Source organism: Nannospalax galili, unplaced genomic scaffold, assembly GCF_000622305.1.
Source record: "Nannospalax galili isolate Female #2095 unplaced genomic scaffold, S.galili_v1.0 scaffold107, whole genome shotgun sequence".
Taxonomy (NCBI): Eukaryota; Metazoa; Chordata; class Mammalia; order Rodentia; family Spalacidae; genus Nannospalax; species Nannospalax galili.
The window spans coordinates 2,316,260-2,334,077 of NW_008358490.1; the positions used below are offsets into that span (position 1 = coordinate 2,316,260).

At 39.1% G+C, this 17,818-nt stretch overlaps 1 protein-coding gene across 1 annotated transcript in view; it reads left to right on the forward strand.

Moving 5' to 3' along the window:
* The window catches only part of Catsperb (cation channel sperm associated auxiliary subunit beta), a 116,601-nt gene that overhangs the window by 17,044 nt on the left and 81,739 nt on the right, over positions 1–17,818 (forward strand). The window contains exons 4-6 of the mRNA XM_008821753.1: positions 1,014–1,074; positions 5,299–5,394; positions 12,806–12,955. Coding sequence (XP_008819975.1) covers positions 1,014–1,074; positions 5,299–5,394; positions 12,806–12,955 — 307 coding nt within the window. The remainder of the gene's footprint in view (positions 1–1,013; positions 1,075–5,298; positions 5,395–12,805; positions 12,956–17,818) is intronic.

Below are 17,818 nucleotides of genomic sequence, written 5' to 3' on the forward strand. Positions count from 1 at the left end.
TAATACATTTGCCCTTTGTCTTCTATCTGCTACTGAACCTGTTTAGTAGATATTCTACTTCAGGTATTAGACTTCTCAGCCTTTTTTTTTTTTTTTTTTTTTTTTTTGCCTTTTCTATTTCTGTGTTGGAGTTCTCTATCCATTCCCTCCTCAGGATGTTTTCCTTAAATCTATGCACATATTTGAGAAACGTCCCTTAATTCGTGGTCTGTTATCTGGATTTTGAGTAGCTTGCTCCCTACGTCTTTCCCCTTGAATAACAGTTATACTTTCCAGCTTATTTTCCTATCTTGTCATTTTTGGTTGAAAACTGGACTCTGAAGTTAATCTGTTGTAGAAACTCTAGATTCTTTCCTGTTCCTCTAAGAAATGCTAGTTTTATTGTTAATCTAGGAGGCAGGTAATTTGCTTTGGTAAAAACAAAGTGCGAGTTGCACTGCTTATAGTTTCAATGATTGATACCTCTGCTAATTCTTTCAGCCCCCACAGTCTTTTTTTTTTTTTAAACCTGGCCTTCTAGGAGTGTTGTCTGTACCTGTGTAGCACTAGGATTTAGGCACAGTTTATATGAAAACTTTAGAGCTCTTTATTCTTACAATTCTCTTATTCCTGGCATTTCCCTCTTAAACTTCCAAATGCTCTGAAAAGCCCATGCTTTGCCTCTGAATTTTCAAGCCAGTAATGCTTTAACTTTGTGCTTCCTGAGCTGTGCAAACATGTGACTATGTTATTATAAAACTTCCTAACATGCTCGTCATTTTCAGCCTTGTGCTATAACAATGATGCAAAATATCTTTGAATACGTTCCATTTCACTTATCTGTGACTACAATGTAGGAAAAGTTCCTAACACTGAAATTTGCTAGATAAAATCTTTTATTGATATGTATACATATGTATTTACATTTTAATATTTTTGCTTAATTTTATTTTTAAATTTTTGATAGACTATGCCAAAATAGTGTTATTATTAACATTGTAAAATAATGTTTTCTGGTGTCCTCTCTTCTCAAGGTCAGTGATCAGGTTTTCTGGTTAATTACCATTCCTAGAGAAAACATCACAGGAAACACAGGTAATAGAGATCTGAAGTAATTCTTGTACTCATAGGTCTGAATTGCCAAATCTAGCAAATAAAAAGATTGATTACATTTAATAACTTATGCATTATTCCTTGTAGATGTCCCATATAGTTATGTGGGACTTATTTGTGGGTCTTCTGAGAGTTTTATATGGCAATCTTACCATCAGTTGACTGTGTCAGCATTTATACCATCCTTTATTTAAAGAAAACTCATTCTAGAAGTTGGAAATTGAAGGATTGGGAAAATTGCCATTGATAACTTTACTGAAATTGAGTTAATCTTAAAACGTTAGAGGCTGCACTGTGTGACGTATTACTTCGTTCTCATAAGTGGCATGTGGAAGCATGACATCATACCCAGGTGCATATACCCAGAAGGGAAGAGGAGGAATGTCAGGTTCCAGGAGCTGGGCATATTGAGCTAATGGACTAAGTTAATGCATCTTTGGATATGGTATATGTTCCTATAGGTGAAAAAAATGGTGGAAACTTGCTGTTTTGGTGTGGTATGTGCAAGAAACAAACACTGACTTTGTTACTTTAAGAAAAGGAAGTTTAATTTAGCCATGGGAACCAAAGACAAAAATGCAGTCACACTGGAGAGAGGAATTAGAAATAAGAGATGGAAAACCATCAAGAACCCACCTTGTCTTTCTTATCTACTCTTATCTCTTATCTGTGTAATTTATTTTTCTTTCTTTCTTTGCAAACTGGCTTTCTAAAGGGGCCCTAGTACTTTTGGACTTTTATGTATTTTTCCTAAAGGCCAACCCAGTTCCAAATTCTCAGGAGAATATCAGTTGGCTCTCTGTTCTCTGACATTTACTTCTGTGCCAATTAAGAGGGCAGGCAACGCAGGATCAGGAGAGTGGAATAGGGAATCATACAGGCCAACCTTTTAGCCTTGGGAAAGGATTGTGTCCTACCAAATGAAGGTGGGGAAAGTAAGAATTGAGCAGAGATGACAGAAAAGATTCCATAGATAAGGAAATGTCAAGGATAAAAAGTCCCTAGCAGGAGCACTGGTGCTGTGAGAGGTGACATGTACTGTGTTTACTCTTTATTCATCCCATTTAAAAAATACTGGAGAGATGCCTCAGTGGATAAAGTGCTTGAAACAAAAGCATGAGGATCCAAGTTCAGATCCTCAGAAACCGCATAAAACAAGCCTTGGTATTGTGCACTTGGAATCCCAGTGTTCCTGTGGAGAGACGGGAGACATAGAAAGGAGACTCCCTGAGGCTTGCCTGACAGACACCCAAGGTTGTCCTCCGACCTCTACATACTGTGGCACATGCATGAGTGAACTCCACATATGAACATGCACGCATGCACATAGAGGGATTTTATTAATGTTTTATAATTTCTTTGCAATTAGTTTATCTTGAAATTTGGAGTCTTTAAATTGTGCTTTCATTAGTATAAAAATATAAGATTGGGGCTGGAAAGATGGCTCAGCAGTTAAGAGCACTGTCTGCTCTTGCAGATGACCTGGCTTTGGTTCCCAGTATCCACATGACAGCTAACAACCATCCTTAACTCCAATTCCAGGGGATCTAATGCCCTCTTCTGACCTCTGCAGCCATTGCACAACACAGGTGCACTTACATACATGCAGGCAATACACTCATACACATAAAATGAAATTAATAAATAAAATATTTTTAAAGAGGTAATACTGTTATTATAGGCATAATATTGACATTAATTTGTTTGTTGTTTATCCATAGCTTAGGAACACAATTGCTTCCCCTTGTGCTTGGGTGGTGCTATCATGTAACATCACAGTGCTATCATGTAACATCACAAGAGCACACCTTTGCACATACCACCAGCCTAAGAAAAGATCACAATTCAGAAGGTGAAATATAATTTCTATTGAATGCATACCACTTTTACCACCATGAAGCAAAAAGATCCTAAGTGCAACCATCACAAGCTAAAGACTACCTGTACGTGAGAACTCTTTAAAAATGTTCATCATGCTTGTAGCAGAAATAGCAGGAGGACGTCATACCTCGGCATCCTTCTACACACTTTACCTCCAGCAACCCATTTAATTGTCACTATAGGAAATATACTCTAGAGACTCTGATATTCGTGGAGCCATATGGAGATTGAATGGTAGCTAGAAAGTGGTGAAGGAGGTTTGAAATATGAACTGCATAAATCATTTTTTAACTTTTAATTTTCTTATACTGGGTTACACGAGGCTATTTTGAGGCAAGTGTGTAATCTGCTTTGAGTATATTCTCCTCCATGCCCTGTCCTTTCACCCTCCCACCTCCTGTTTGTCCCCTTCATTCACCTAGACAACTTTATATTCACTCTCATGTCATCTGGACATATATGATTCTATATATCTATGTAAAATCTAGGACCCACAAATGAAAGAAAGCATACAATGTTTGCCTTTCTGAGAGAAACTTTATTTACTTCATATGAGTATCTCCACTATGAACTCCTTATACCTTTTAAGGAAAAAACAATCCTTCCTTGATTTATACTGCTGCTTTCATTTCATTTTAAAATAAGGGATAATTTGAATTTAATAAAATATTCACTTATGGGGCTGGAGAGATGGCTCAGCAGTTAAAAGTTGTGGCTGCTCTTGCAGAGGACCTGGGTTCAGTTCCCAGGAGCTAACAACCCTCCCTAACTCCAGTTCCAGGGGATTCACTGCCCTCTTTTGACCTCCACAGGCATTGCAGAACACAGGTGCACATACATACATGCAGGCAATATACTCATACACAAATATATACACACACACACACACACACATATATATATATATATATATATATATATATATATATATATACACACACACACTCTTATGTACTGAGATCTGTATCAGTTTCATCATCCAATAGAATTATTCCATGTAGGTGGAATAGTTTTAGTGGATGACAGAACTGTTTTATATCTTGATTATAGTGATTACAATTGGACTCTAAGACACCTATAAGTACTTGTCTGTTTTCTCTTCCAATTTCTAGCCTGTTCAGGGACACATAAATGGAACCAAAGAATCTTATGTACTGAGATCTGTATCAGTTTCATCATCCAATAGAATTATTCCATGTAGGTGGAATAGTTTTAGTGGATGACAGAACTGTTTTATATCTTGATTATAGTGATTACAATTGGACTCTAAGACACCTATAAGTACTTGTCTGTTTTCTCTTCCAATTTCTAGCCTGTTCAGGGACACATAAATGGAACCAAAGAATATGTCACTGTGGAGTCTGGCTTCTTAGCATAATTCATTGGAGATTTATCAATATTGTAGCATCTTATTTTCATTTCCTCTTTCTGTGATAAATACACTGACAGGGGCTGTGAAATGGATCAGTGGGTAAAAGCATTTTCTGCCAAGTCTGACAACCTGGGTTCAATCTCTGGGACCCACATGGTGGAGGCAGAGAACTGACACCTGCAAGTTGTCCTCTGACCTCCACATCTTCACTGTAACACACACAAACACACACACCATGTGTGTGTATCCTGACAAAAGAAACTTAAGAAACAAAGGATTTGTTTTAGTTCAGAGTTCCAGGTTACAGTCTATCAGAGTGGAGGTTATAGTCCATCAGAGTGAAGTCCCAACAGCCACCATGTGGGTACTGGGAGTTGAACCCAGGTCCTCTACAAGAGCAGTCAGTTCTCTTAACCACTGAACCAACTCTCCAGCCCTGAAGTTTTCTCTTTATGGTTTGCCCTTGTTTGGTTATGATACCAGGGTAATGCTGGTCTTATAGAATGAGTTAAGACATATTAAGAAGTGTCCTTTCCTCTTCAGTTGTTTTGAATAATTTGAGAAGAAATGCTTCTAGTTCTTCCTTAAGTGTTCGATAGAATTCATCAGTGACATCATCAAGTCCTATACTTTTCTTTAACAGATACTTTTAAATAATATTATGCACTTCACAAAAAGGTCATGATTTTCTTTTTACCAGGCCACAATGACTCTAGGAGAGAAGCTATGATCTAATTTATCATTATTTATCCACATTGCTTTGGTAGTAAAAATTATTTCATCATTCTTTTTTCATTATCAGAAAAAAATGTTTGTAGAAAAATGTGGGAAATTTGACACATAAGTGTAGTCAAATGGTTGTAAAAGGAAAAGTTATTGTTGTTGGTAATGTTCACATAGCTTTAAGTTTCACCAACATGACATATAAAAAGTTATTTGTCTTCTGTTTTCAGATATTGCAGCTGTAGAAGAATGGGTAGTAAGGATAACTTTACATGAAGGATTAAATATTTATGATACTGAGGGGACCCTATTGGATATTGTCCGAGGTAAATACCAGCAGATGAAGTAAGATGGAATTCATATATTCTTTCAGTAAATTATTATGTGTACTATATGACAAATTTTGTCCCAAGTCCCAGATGACCATGATCCCTGAAGGGCTCACAGCCTGATGGAGCAGAAAAGGAATTAAATATATTTGAGTACTTTTTAATAGAAGTCTTCACAGAGTTCCAGTTCTTGCTCCATGGGCACTGCATATACATGGTACACTTACATACATGCAGGCGAAACACTCATATACATAAAATTAAAAAAAAATATTTTAAGCTCATGAATGCTGAGTGGTAAAACTGATGAGGCTCCTCTTTTCCAAATGACTGACAAGAACTGAACAGCCCAGGTTTTTTGATCACCTATAGGTAGCACAGTTTCATGAGGCATTTTTCTTAATCCTCAAAATGGCTTTAAAAACATGGAAATTTATTTTACAATAGCCATCTTGGAGGTCATTCTAAACAGTGGCTATATGTAATTAGATTTTATGTCTTTGATGTGTATGTTGGATAGCTTCAGTTGTCAACTTGACACACCTGGGTAGAGGTGAGCCTCAATTAAGGAATTTTCTCTATTGGATTGGTCTGTGGCCATATCTGTGGGGCATTTTCTGGATTGTTGAGTGATGTTGGAGGGCCCAGCACACTGTGGGCAGTGCCACCCCTCAGCAGGTGGTCCTGTGTTGTATAAGCAAGCAGGCTGAGCACATATCAGAGAAGCAAGTTGGTAAGCAGCGTTCCTCCATGGTTTGTGCTTCAGCTCCTGCCTCCAGGTTCCTGCCCTGACTTCCCTCAGTGGTGGACTGTGCAGTGATGGACTGTGCTGTAAGCCAAATAAACTCTTTCCTCCCCAAGTTGGTTTTAGTCTAGATTTTATCATAGCAACAGGAAGTAACTCAGATAATGGGTATTCATGTTAGATATTGTTCATTGTATCACAGTCTTTGCTTTCAAATACAAGTGCATTCCAAAGCACAATTCTGGTTGTTGTTTTGTTTGGTCTTTTTTTCCATGCTGAAGACTGAACCTAGGCCTACAAAAATCTAAGCACTGCTAAACAAGTACTTTGCCCCTAAGCTACATCTCCAAAACAACACAGTCTTGTTTCATGAGGACCAAAACATCTTGTTCCATTGAGGTAAAAACAGTTGAGGCTGACTTTTGCTGGATTTTTGTTTGTTTTTTCCCTTGTGCAGTTCAGGCAGGCCTTGGAACTCACCATCCTCCTGCCTCAGCTTGCTTCCTGAGTGCTGTGCACCATGATGACCAGAAGAACAATTAATTTTCATGAGTTAATTTTTATAAAATTAATTGTTGGGGCTGGAGAGGTGGCTTAGTGATTAAGAGCACTGGCTGCTCTTGCAGAGGACCCGGGTATAGTTCCCAGCACCCACACAGCAGCTGACAGTCATCCATAACTCCAGTTCCAGTTCTTGCTCCATGGACACTGCCCACACATGGTTCACTTACATAAATGCAGGCAAAACAGTCATGTACATAAAATAAAAAGTAAAAACAGTTATTTTATGTTCATGAATGCTGAATGGTAAAACTGATTAGGCTCCTCTTTTTCAGTTGACTGACAAGAATTGAATAGCCCAAGTTTTTTTTGATCACCTGTAGGTAGCATTTTTGCATGAGGGATTTATTTTTAATCCTCAAGCTCCAGATCTTGTATTTTCACTTTCTTTTTTGCTGATTAGTACTATTATGATATAATGCTACATAGACTGCAGAAAAATAAATTAACATCGCATTTTATGGAAAAAACAGTTGGGGAGCCTTTCAAAAAGTAACAAATGCTCATTAGACTCCACCATACATGCACCAATTAAAATCTGTCTCTACACATAAGGCTGGGCAACTGGAGCTTTAGCCAGTCTCCCAACATTGTTCTGCTGTGCATGGAGATTGAAAATTGTTCTAGAAGAATATGGGTCACAAATGTGCCCAAGAGACATGTACAATCTATTTAATACAGTATTGTTTGTAATAAAAGAACTGGAAACAACCCAAATGTCCATAAATAGGGGGGAAAACAAATGCATATTGGTTTGTCCATTACAATGGAAAAACAGATACATACATATCAGAGAGAGCTAAACTAAAAACTTTAAGTAAAAACTCAAGTTTCGAGCTGGGCATGGTGGCACACGCCTTTAATCCCAGCACTTGGGAGGCAGAGGCAAGCGGATCTCTGTGAGTTCAAGGCCAGCCTGGTCTACATAGTGAGTTCCAGGACAGCTGGAGCTACAGGGAGACCCTGTCTCAAAAAAATAAAAAAATCAAGTTACATAATAAAGTAGGAAAGGTGAGGGGAGAAGGCTCAGTGGATACAGCACTTGCTGTGCAAGTGTGAGGACCAGAGTTCAGATCCATAGACCCCACGTAAAAGCTGGGTAGGTGTGGCAGTTGTCTGTAATCCTAGCACTTGGAAGACAAAGATGGGGGATGCTGGAGGTTGGGGTGGATGGCAAGCTGGTGAGGTAGACTAGCCAGAATCAGGGAGCTCCAGGTTCAGCAAAAGATCCTGTCTCCATAAATGAAGTGGATGAAGTGGAAAGCAAACAAAGAAAACACCAGCATCACCTTTAGGCCTCCACATGCATGTACACACATGTGCATGTGCACCCATATATACACGTGCACTCAGGAATTCATACCACACACATTAAAAAAAAAAAGATTGAGGGGCTAGAGAGATGGCTCAGCAGTTTAGAACACTGTTCTTACAGAAGATCTGGGTTCGAATCCCAGCACCCGCATGGCAGCTGACAACTGTCTGTAACTCCAGTTCCAAGGGATCCAACAGCCTCTTCTGTCCTCTGTGGGCATTGCATGACACGGGTACACTTACATACATGCAGGCATAACACTCATTCACATAAAATAAAAATAATAAAATATTTCTTAAAAAGATAGAATAGGAGGGCTGGTGAGATGGTTCACAGGTAAAGGTACTTGTCCCACAAGCCTGACAACTTGAGTTCAATCCTGGAAACCCAGGTGGAAGAAAAGAACTGACTCCTGAAGTTGTCCTCTGACCTCCACACGTGCTGTGGCAAGTGCACGTCCCCACACACATATACACAATAATAATACATGCACACAATAATAATAACTTTTAAAATTAAAAATAGAGTAGGAAATTATCTAAGGTTCAGGAAACACACAAAGCAACACTATATATCTTCATGTATACATAAACAATAGTAAAAATAAAGCACATAAAAACACAACAACGAAATAATATTGGACTAGGGCTAGGGAGATATAGCTCAGTTGGTAAAGTGCTTGCTTTGCAATCATGAAAACCTGATTTCAATTCCTAGAACCCACACAAAAGAGTTGGATGTTTGTGACACATGTACTTATAATCCCAGCACTGGGGAAGCAGAGATAGGTAGATTCTTGGGACTGATTGACTAGCCAGCCCAACCTAATCAGTGAACCCCAGGCTATTGAGAAGCCCTGTCTCAAAAAAAAAAAAAAAGGGTGGGAGGCTAGAGAGATGGTTCAGCAGTTAAGAGCACTGGTTGCTCTTGCAGAGGACCTGGGTTCATATCTCAGCACTCACATGGCAGCTAACAACCATCCATAACTCCAGTTCCAGGGGACTCCAATGCCCTCTTTTTAAAATTATTTTCTTTATTATTTTTATTTTATGTGTATGAGTGTATTGCCTGCATGTATTTGAGTGCACCCATGTTGTGCAATGCCGCGGAGGTCAGAAGAGGGTTTTGGATTCCCCTGGAACTATAGTTAAGGACAGTTCATAGCCACCATGTAGGTACTGGGAATCGAACCCAGGTCCTCTGCAAGAGCAGTCAGTGCTCTTAACCATTGAGCCATCTCTCCAGTCCCCCAATGCCCTATTTTGACCTCCATGAGCATTGCATGACACAGGTGCACTTACATTCATGCAGACAATACAGTCATACACATAAAATAATTAATAAAATATTTTTTAACAAAAACAAGATGTACAATGCTTGAAGAATGTACAAGGTTGTCTACACACACATACACACACATACACACACACACTGACTAGAAATGCACAACAGGGGCTGGAGAAATGACTCAGGTTAAGAGCACTTGCTGTTATTGCAAAAGACCTGGGTTCAGTTCCTAGCACCCACAACTGTCTTTAACTCCAGTTCCTGGGGATCTGATGCCCTCTTCTGACCTTCCTGAGCACCAGGTACATTGTGCACATACATACATGCAGGCAAACACTCATATACATAAAATAAAAATAAAATATCTTTTTCAAAAAAAGAAAAGAAATATACCCAGCAATTTTATGCATTTGGAGATAACTTGCAAATAGGATTCTGGAGGGAAACAGAGAAATCTTCAATACTATATCTTCTGTTTTATTTCTTTAACAAAAATGAAAATATTTAGCACTAAGTATGTAGTTCAGTGATTGAAAGCTTGCCTAACCTATGCAAGGACCTGAGTTTGATAACCAGATCACACAAAAAGAAATAAAATAACCTGAAACAAAAATGACAAAATAATGTACTTTTTATTTTCTTCATACTTAAAATTTTTTAAATAGTCAATTATTTAATGATAATTATAGTATTGGCTTTGGGACTCTGATACTTGGCTAATATATGCTTCTCTTAAGCATTAAAATTTTGAGTTTTAGAAAAATCTGAATCAATTTGCGTATTGAGATAAATGCATCAACACTTTATGTTTGTAGTTATTGAGACTGTATAGAAATGTTACGGCAGGCAAAGGCTTCACAAATTAGACTTAGAAGACTCCAGAAATAGATTGATCATTTTGAGTAAGTGAAAGCTGTCCATTGTTTCTGAAGCATAGAAAATGGCAGAGTGGCTGGTGTGTCCTGAGTTTGGAGAAGCTGGCAGGGATCAGGGTGAAAAGTGTGAGCTTTTTACTAATTATAATGAAAAGGCATTGACTGTGTTGAGTGAGAAAGTGATGCATTCTGACTTGAGCTTGTCAGCCAGTGACCTTACTCTTGGGGAAGGATGGCAGGAAGGGAGCAAAGGCAGTGGCTAGCAGCTGCTGCAGCCATCCACCCAGCTGGCCTGTAATCAGGTTGTGGTGGAACCAGATGGAAGTACAGAGAAAGAATCCTATGGTTATTATAAAGAAGTGTCCATTCCTGAAATGCTGAAGACGTGAGGGGCAAACAAGGAAGTCGGAGTCAAGAAAGATGAGGGCAATGGTTAGAAATCTTTATCCACTACTCAAATGAAAAGAGGTGCTTAAAAATTCTGTCTCTGTTGCTTCATATCTAATGGAAACCCAGGCCATGCATCTGCTTTCTGTCTTCTGCACTTGAACTGCTTTAATCATGGGTCAGCAGTGGCCTGCACATTGGTCACTTTTCTCACTCTTTTTTAAAAAATTTTACTTTCTTATTTTAATTTTATGTGAGTGTATTGCCTAAGTGTATGTAAGTGAACCTGTATGTTGTGCAGTGCCTGCGGAAGTCAGAAGAGGGTGTAGGATCCCCTGGAACTGGAGTTTCGGTTGGTTGTTAGTTGCCCTGTGGATGCTGGGATTCGAACCTGGGTCTTCTGCAAGAGCAGCCAGTGCTCTTAACCACTGAGCCATCTCTCCAGTCCCCTTTTCTCTCTTTTTTAACTTTGTAGCAGCAGTCAAAACTTTTAATTATGCTCTGGTTCTTACAAGGCTTAAAATATAGTATTAAGAGCTGGAGAGTTCCTTAAGTGCAGAGGCACTGTCAATTCAGGGCAGTCATAAACTCATATTTCCTTGTCCAAGAAGCTGAATAGTTCCTTAATTGCAGAGGCAATGTCAATTCAGGGCAGTCATAAACTCAAATTTCCTTGTCCTCTAAGATCTGGTATGAATGACTTGCAAACTCATTACACCCCATAAAGTCCATTCCCTGACCCTAAGCTTCACTAAGTCCTGCTGAATGTGTTTAATTGTGCATTGTTTCTTTCCCTTCTCTGCTGTACCTTGGCTGCACTATATAAAGCAGAAACTGAACTCTTGCTTTGACAAAATTGGGGGGAAAAGTTTCCTAAGGTTTTGGGGGTCGCGGTTGATTTTACAGGAAGTTTGGGGAGGTAAAATTATACTATAGAATATAAATAGCTAAGATCTGATTGTTATGTTCTTAAATGTCTTTGACTGTTGCAGGGGGTAGAACAGTAGTATTCTTTCAAATTGCCCTGGTTTGTTTTTGTTCTTGTATTTGTATGTGTACTTTTTTTCCTCATAAAATTTCACAATGAGATTATTTTTCTGAATTTTTCCAGAAATCCCCCCCCCAGGAGAAAACAATTCCTCCTGTTTTTCATGCATGAAGATTTTACTTTAGCTGAAATTTGTTGCATATTTTAAATTTTAAAATGTGTAGTGTTTGGTTAAGTCTTTTAAAAAGGATCATTGCCTGCCCCAGCCTGGTGAGGAAGAGTGTAGTTTCATTCTTCAGTTCCAGGGAAGCTCAGGATGGTAGTAGAGAACCTGAGGAGACCTTCCCTCCTTCTAGGGGGTCAGTGGAACACTTCCCAGAGAGGAAAGAAAGGATTGGGAGAAAAATGGATATTTAAAAGCTCCTGAGCTAGCGCCTAGCAAAAACAAAAGCAGAGGAATTAAAAAGACCTCAATTTGGAATCCAGGTATGGTAGCACACGCCTTTAATCCCAGCAGGGCAGAGGAGGCAGAGGGAGGCAGATCTCTGTGAGTTCAAGATCAGCCTGGTCTACATAGTGAGTTCTATGTCAGCCTGGGCTACAGGGAGACCCTGTCTTAAAAAGACAAAAAAGGAAAAAAAAAATTTAAAAAAGACATCAGTTCCTGAAAGACATGACTCACTTAACACATGAAAGACCCTGGCCTGTGCTGGGCTGAAGATGTGTCACAGCAGATTGGTTTTTCCTTTAACCCACTCCCAATTTCTTTCTATTTTCTAGAGATCCTTATAAATTTCTTGCCCGCTGATGATAATGTCTCTGTTCTCCACTGCTACTCTGTGTTTAGCTCTTTATTTATCTACTGCTTTACTGGGGAAGAGAGCAAAAAATAAATGCTTTTGAACTAGAAGTGGTCCTGTGAATTACAAATGTGCCTGCCCTGTAATCCAACTATTCGATTAAGGACAGGCCATGTGACATGGTATTATCCAAATATGGAAGATAGCACCCTACTTACTCCTTAGCAGTTTGACCTTACCAGGTTCCCATCAAGGAAATTAAATTTCATTCTCCTTTAGACAATAAGAATTGACTACTTTTAGTGGCTAAAGTGTGAGATCATACTATATGCTTTTTTTTAAACCAATTGAATATTTTGTTTACACAGTTTCTGTAAAACTTTTAAAGTAGGGGTAGTCCATTTTCAAGAATGCTGTCATGATTTAAATGCTTACATTTGACTTCCACAGAGCCAGTTCTTCAGTGGAATCTTGGGCCCATAAAGACCATAAAACAAATCAAAAGATTGATTCCGTACGTGGTAGATATCAGTGTGACAAAGTGCCCCTGTGCCAATGACGTGGCATTAATTGGACTTACTTTGGATTCATCACAAAATGGTAAGTTTACAGCTTTATTGAATATTAGAAGTAACCAGTGTTTTATATTTGTTAAAGGTGATTTCCACTGGCAGCATGCACTAGATGACATAGAGTGAACATATTTCCTTGGAATACTTATGAATTTATTCTTTGTCCCTCCACCTCATCTGCTTGTGTGATATGTTAGGAGAGATATACCTCTTTTTGACTTAAAAATAGTAACTTAAAACCAGGTGTGGTGTTGCCTGCCTATAATCTCAGCTACTTGGGAGTGTGAAGTGGAGCAGTTGAGCTTAAAGTTAGCCTGGGCCACTTGGTAAGATCCTGTTTCAAAATCAATCAACCAAATCAGTAGATATCTCCCTTGGTTTCATCTGTCCTTTGTTCTTGTTAGTATGTTGCATCTTCCTTAAGATTATTCATTGCTTTTAGTCCATCTGCTATTCCAGCAACATATAAATAAGTATTGTCATTACTGACATACCACATTATTTTATTTATTATGCATGCATTTTTCCATTCCTGTTGCAGTAATAGCACAGGGAGGAGAAATAACTGGGTTTTTTTTTCCCCCTATACTCTCATTTACAACACTGTGGCAGCAAATTATAGATTTCACATACTGAGCAATTCTTCAGTTCTCTGAAGATATCAGGTGGGTGTCCAGTGGTTTAATTAAACTCTGGCAATGGCAATAGGTACGTAGAGTTAGCACCAACTCTCAAAAGTTAAAGACACTTATTTCTACAAGAATGTCTCCCACCCCAAATTCCAGACCTAAGTCCCAAGTTGTCTGTAACCTGTGCTCTAACCACTCTGATATAAATCAAGGGCTCTCATAGCCCCCTTCTTAAATTTAATAATTTGCTAGACAGGTCACAAAACTCAGGGAAACTCCTATCTACATTTACAAGTGTACTGGAAAGGACCTTACATAGGATGCAGATGAACAGCCAGACAAAGAGGTACATAGCATGAGATCCAGAGGGGTCCCAAGCACAGGATGTTCTATACCCATGGCATTGCATTACACCTTTTTCCAGGACATGGGTATGTATGTATGTATATCAACCTGGAAGCCCTCTAAAGCCTGTACTTTAGAGGCTTTTATGGAGGCTTCATCACATAGGCATGATCAATCATTAACTCACTCTCTAGCCTCTACCCTTCCTGGAAAACTGTACATAAGGCTGAGAATTTCAACTTCAAATCAGTTTGGTTTTATGATGATCAGATGCCATCCTAAAGCTATTAATAGTCCATTAAAAATCATCTTAAAAGAACAAAATACAGCTGCATATGGTAGCTCACTTCTCTGATTCCCAAACTTGGAGGCTAAGGCTGTGAGTTTAAGGCCAACCTAGGCTATAGAGTAAGTCTCTTGTCTCAGAAAAAAAGAGTCATCACCCAGGAAATACAAAGAGATTTAGGTGCTTTGTATCAGGAACCAGGAACAAAATCCAAATGTATATATGTATATATATATATATATATGCATATACATATCTTTTTAAAAATTTTATTTATTTTTTTATGTGTATGCATGTATTGCCTGCATGTAGGTAAGTGCACCCATGTCATGACAGTTGTTAGCTGCCATGTGGGTGCTGGGATTCGAACCCAGCTCTTCTGCAAGAACAACCAGTGTTCTTAACCACTGAGCCATCTCTCCAGCCCCATCTATATCTTATTATATCATAATACCACAGTATCATTATGCATTTCAAGTACTAATTTATTTTGTTTTCCTAGTTCATTAATGACCTCCTAGTCATCAATTCCAATTAATATAAAGAAAAAATAAGAAATAAAAAGATCAAAAGTTAAGAAATGGAAAGATATTACTCATAGACAATATGTCTAACTGTATAAAACTCCAGAAAGGCCTACAGAAGAACAATCAGAAAAAGTAAGAGAATACCACATGGTTGTGGGATATATAGCAACGTGTCTTTTTAAACCTACCAAAGATTAGTTCAAGATAATTATAATTTTAGCTTTTCTCTTATTCTGATAGTCATAGCCAGGGAGGACATCATACATATCAAGCAAATAACTATACCACTGAACCATATCCTCAGACCCAAAATTATAATTTAAAAAATCTTATTCATAGGTCTGGGGATGTGATTAGTGGTAGAGTACTTGTCTATCACACATAAAGCCCTGGGTTCAAGCCCCAGGCAAAAAACAAAAACAAACAAAAAAGCCCTCCTATTAATAAGATAACAAGTTCTAAAAAGTACTTTGCAATTCCAAAAAGGAATTACAAGTTCTGTTGTATAGAAATTATAAAACATAATGAAGGCCATTTTAAAAGACTAAAATATATAGCAGGTTTCTTAACAGGAACTTCTAATATTGTCATGATTTTAATTATCTCCAAATTTATCAGCTGACTCTATGACTCCTAAGGCTCAGGGAACATAGCAGAAGAGGGAGCAGAAAGAATATCATGCATCTCTCAACTCTCACCGGCAAAGCTTCCTCATGTAACAGAGGATTAACCCAAAAGCCACAACTGGCCAGAATGCAGAGAATAAGAGACTGCAGAGTGCTTGTCACTGGGTAGGACACCTGTATCAAACCTCTGCCACCCAAGGCTCAGGGACCATTATGGAAGAAGGGGCAGAAAGACTGTAAGTGCCAGGAGTGGTAGATGACCACAAGAAAAGTTTTCCAGATGACTGAGCATGCTCATATGAATTTACAGTAATGGTGACAGCATTCACAAGAACTATACAACCTCAAAACAAAGAAAAATCCAGCATAGAAGTGGGGAAATGAGCCAGGCCTGGTGGTGCACACCTTTAATCCCAGCACTTGGGAGGCAGAGGGGATCTTGCTCATGTGAATCTACAGCAATGGTGACAGCATGCACAAGACCCAGGCAAACTCAAACCAAACAAAAACCCAGCATAGAACTGGGTGAATGGACAAGGAGCCCCACCTGTAGCTGAGGAACTACTGGCAACTGATGACTACTTGTGGAGGGAAAGTGGGTTTTCTTTAAGGGAATGACACTAAATAGGTTGGTTAGGCTCTAACGGATGGACTCATTCAAAGGGACATTTAGGAACACAAACATGGCTCAATAAGCCTTAACGTATGTGACAGAATGCATGAAATCCAGTGGGGGGAGGGTTATGGGGGAAGTATGCATAGGGGAGGGGTATAAATAAGATCAAAATGTATTGCATGAAATTTGCAAAAATTCAATAAAAATGAAATATAAAAAAATTATCAACCAATTCAGTACAATTCCAAAAAAAATACATTGTTTTTTGTGAAGGTTCTTTTTGGGGGGAAGAAGAGAAATTAATGTCAATCCCCAAATTCGTATGTGTGACACATCACCCATAGGAAACAAAATTTTAGAGAAGAACCAAATACAAAGGCTTACTCTGCTGTGATTTATAATAAAGTAATAGATCAAACAGTGTGTCTTGGTTTAGGAATAGACAAATCTTCCCCAAATTTTTATGATTTCTAATGGCTTGGAGTCTGTTACTCATCTTGAGATTTGTGTATCTGCTTCTGCTGAATTAGCTTAGTCGTAAATCATGTTGCCTCACCTCCCTCTGCTGTCCTATACCAGACATTATGTCAACCCCAATGGAAACTTTGTTCCATGGATACCATGCTAGGACCTCCTCTTTCTCTTAATCTAGACACCAATACCTACCAACTATCGTTGCACCACAGGAGAGCAGTCATGCTCAGCTCTTTAAGCTCACTCATGCTGTTCAACTGGCAGTCAGAAGAGGCAAGGAATAGTTTTGACTTCCTGAGTCCACAGTCACCAGACCACCTCAGCCTTTCAAGAAAATAATCTGTAACCTATTTGTTAAATGAAGCTACTTTCCCCTTAGATGCCCACTACTATTCTGAAGCAAAATCTGAAGTTCCCACAGTACCGAGTTGCCACTGCCTAACCTAGCAGGTCCTTGATGGGGCCTTTGTTCGTCCTCTGTGGCCTTTATGCCATGTGGAGTTAATTGTGGGAATGGTAAACTTGTTACTCACTTTCCTTCTCTATAGCACTTTTAAGGCATCCCATCCGGTCTCCCAGCAGTCACCCCAGAAATCCCAGTCTCCCAGATCATTTGCCATATCCAATTCCAAATACAGTTTTCCAAATTCCTTCTGTCTCTAGCTACCCACATCCCTTATTAGAAATTATATTCTGTTAACTAGGCGTGGGGTCTTGAAACTATAATCCCAACACTCAGAGGCTGAGCAAGAGGATACCTGCTAGTTTTAGGGCACCCTGGGCTACATAGTGAGTTTCAGACCACCCTATGCTACAGAGTGAGACCTTATCTCAAGAGAAAGAAGGAAAGAAAGAAAGGGGGAGAGGATGAACAGAAAGACACAAAGATGAAAGGAAGAGAGGAGGAAAGAGCAGAGGAGAGAGAGAGAGAAAGGAACAGCAATTGTGTCATCAACAAACTCCCCCATGCCACTAGCTTTCCCCCAATAGTCCCTTAACTTTCTTGCCATGAATAGTAGTCTGCCACCCAAGTAACAATCTTTACCCTACAGCCCTTTCCCAGGTAACGCAGCTCAAAGGCAAGGTCACATTGTTGCCTTGCTCCTTAGGGCTACTAATTGATAATTACTCCCCTCTTTCCTTCAAAACTCCCAGCACCCTTGAACTCATACTTAACTTCCTTCTAACTCTGCTTGGCTGCCAGCACATGGTGATACATACCCCCTCTCCTCCCTATCACCCCACACACTGCCATATTCATGCACATTCACTGATGAGGTTGGCCTCTGGTGTCTGCCTCACCCTCCACCTTAATTTCTGTCACTATTTTCCATGGCTTCATTAGCCACACAGATGATCATGCCAAACCCAATTTCAAGGCCCCTTCT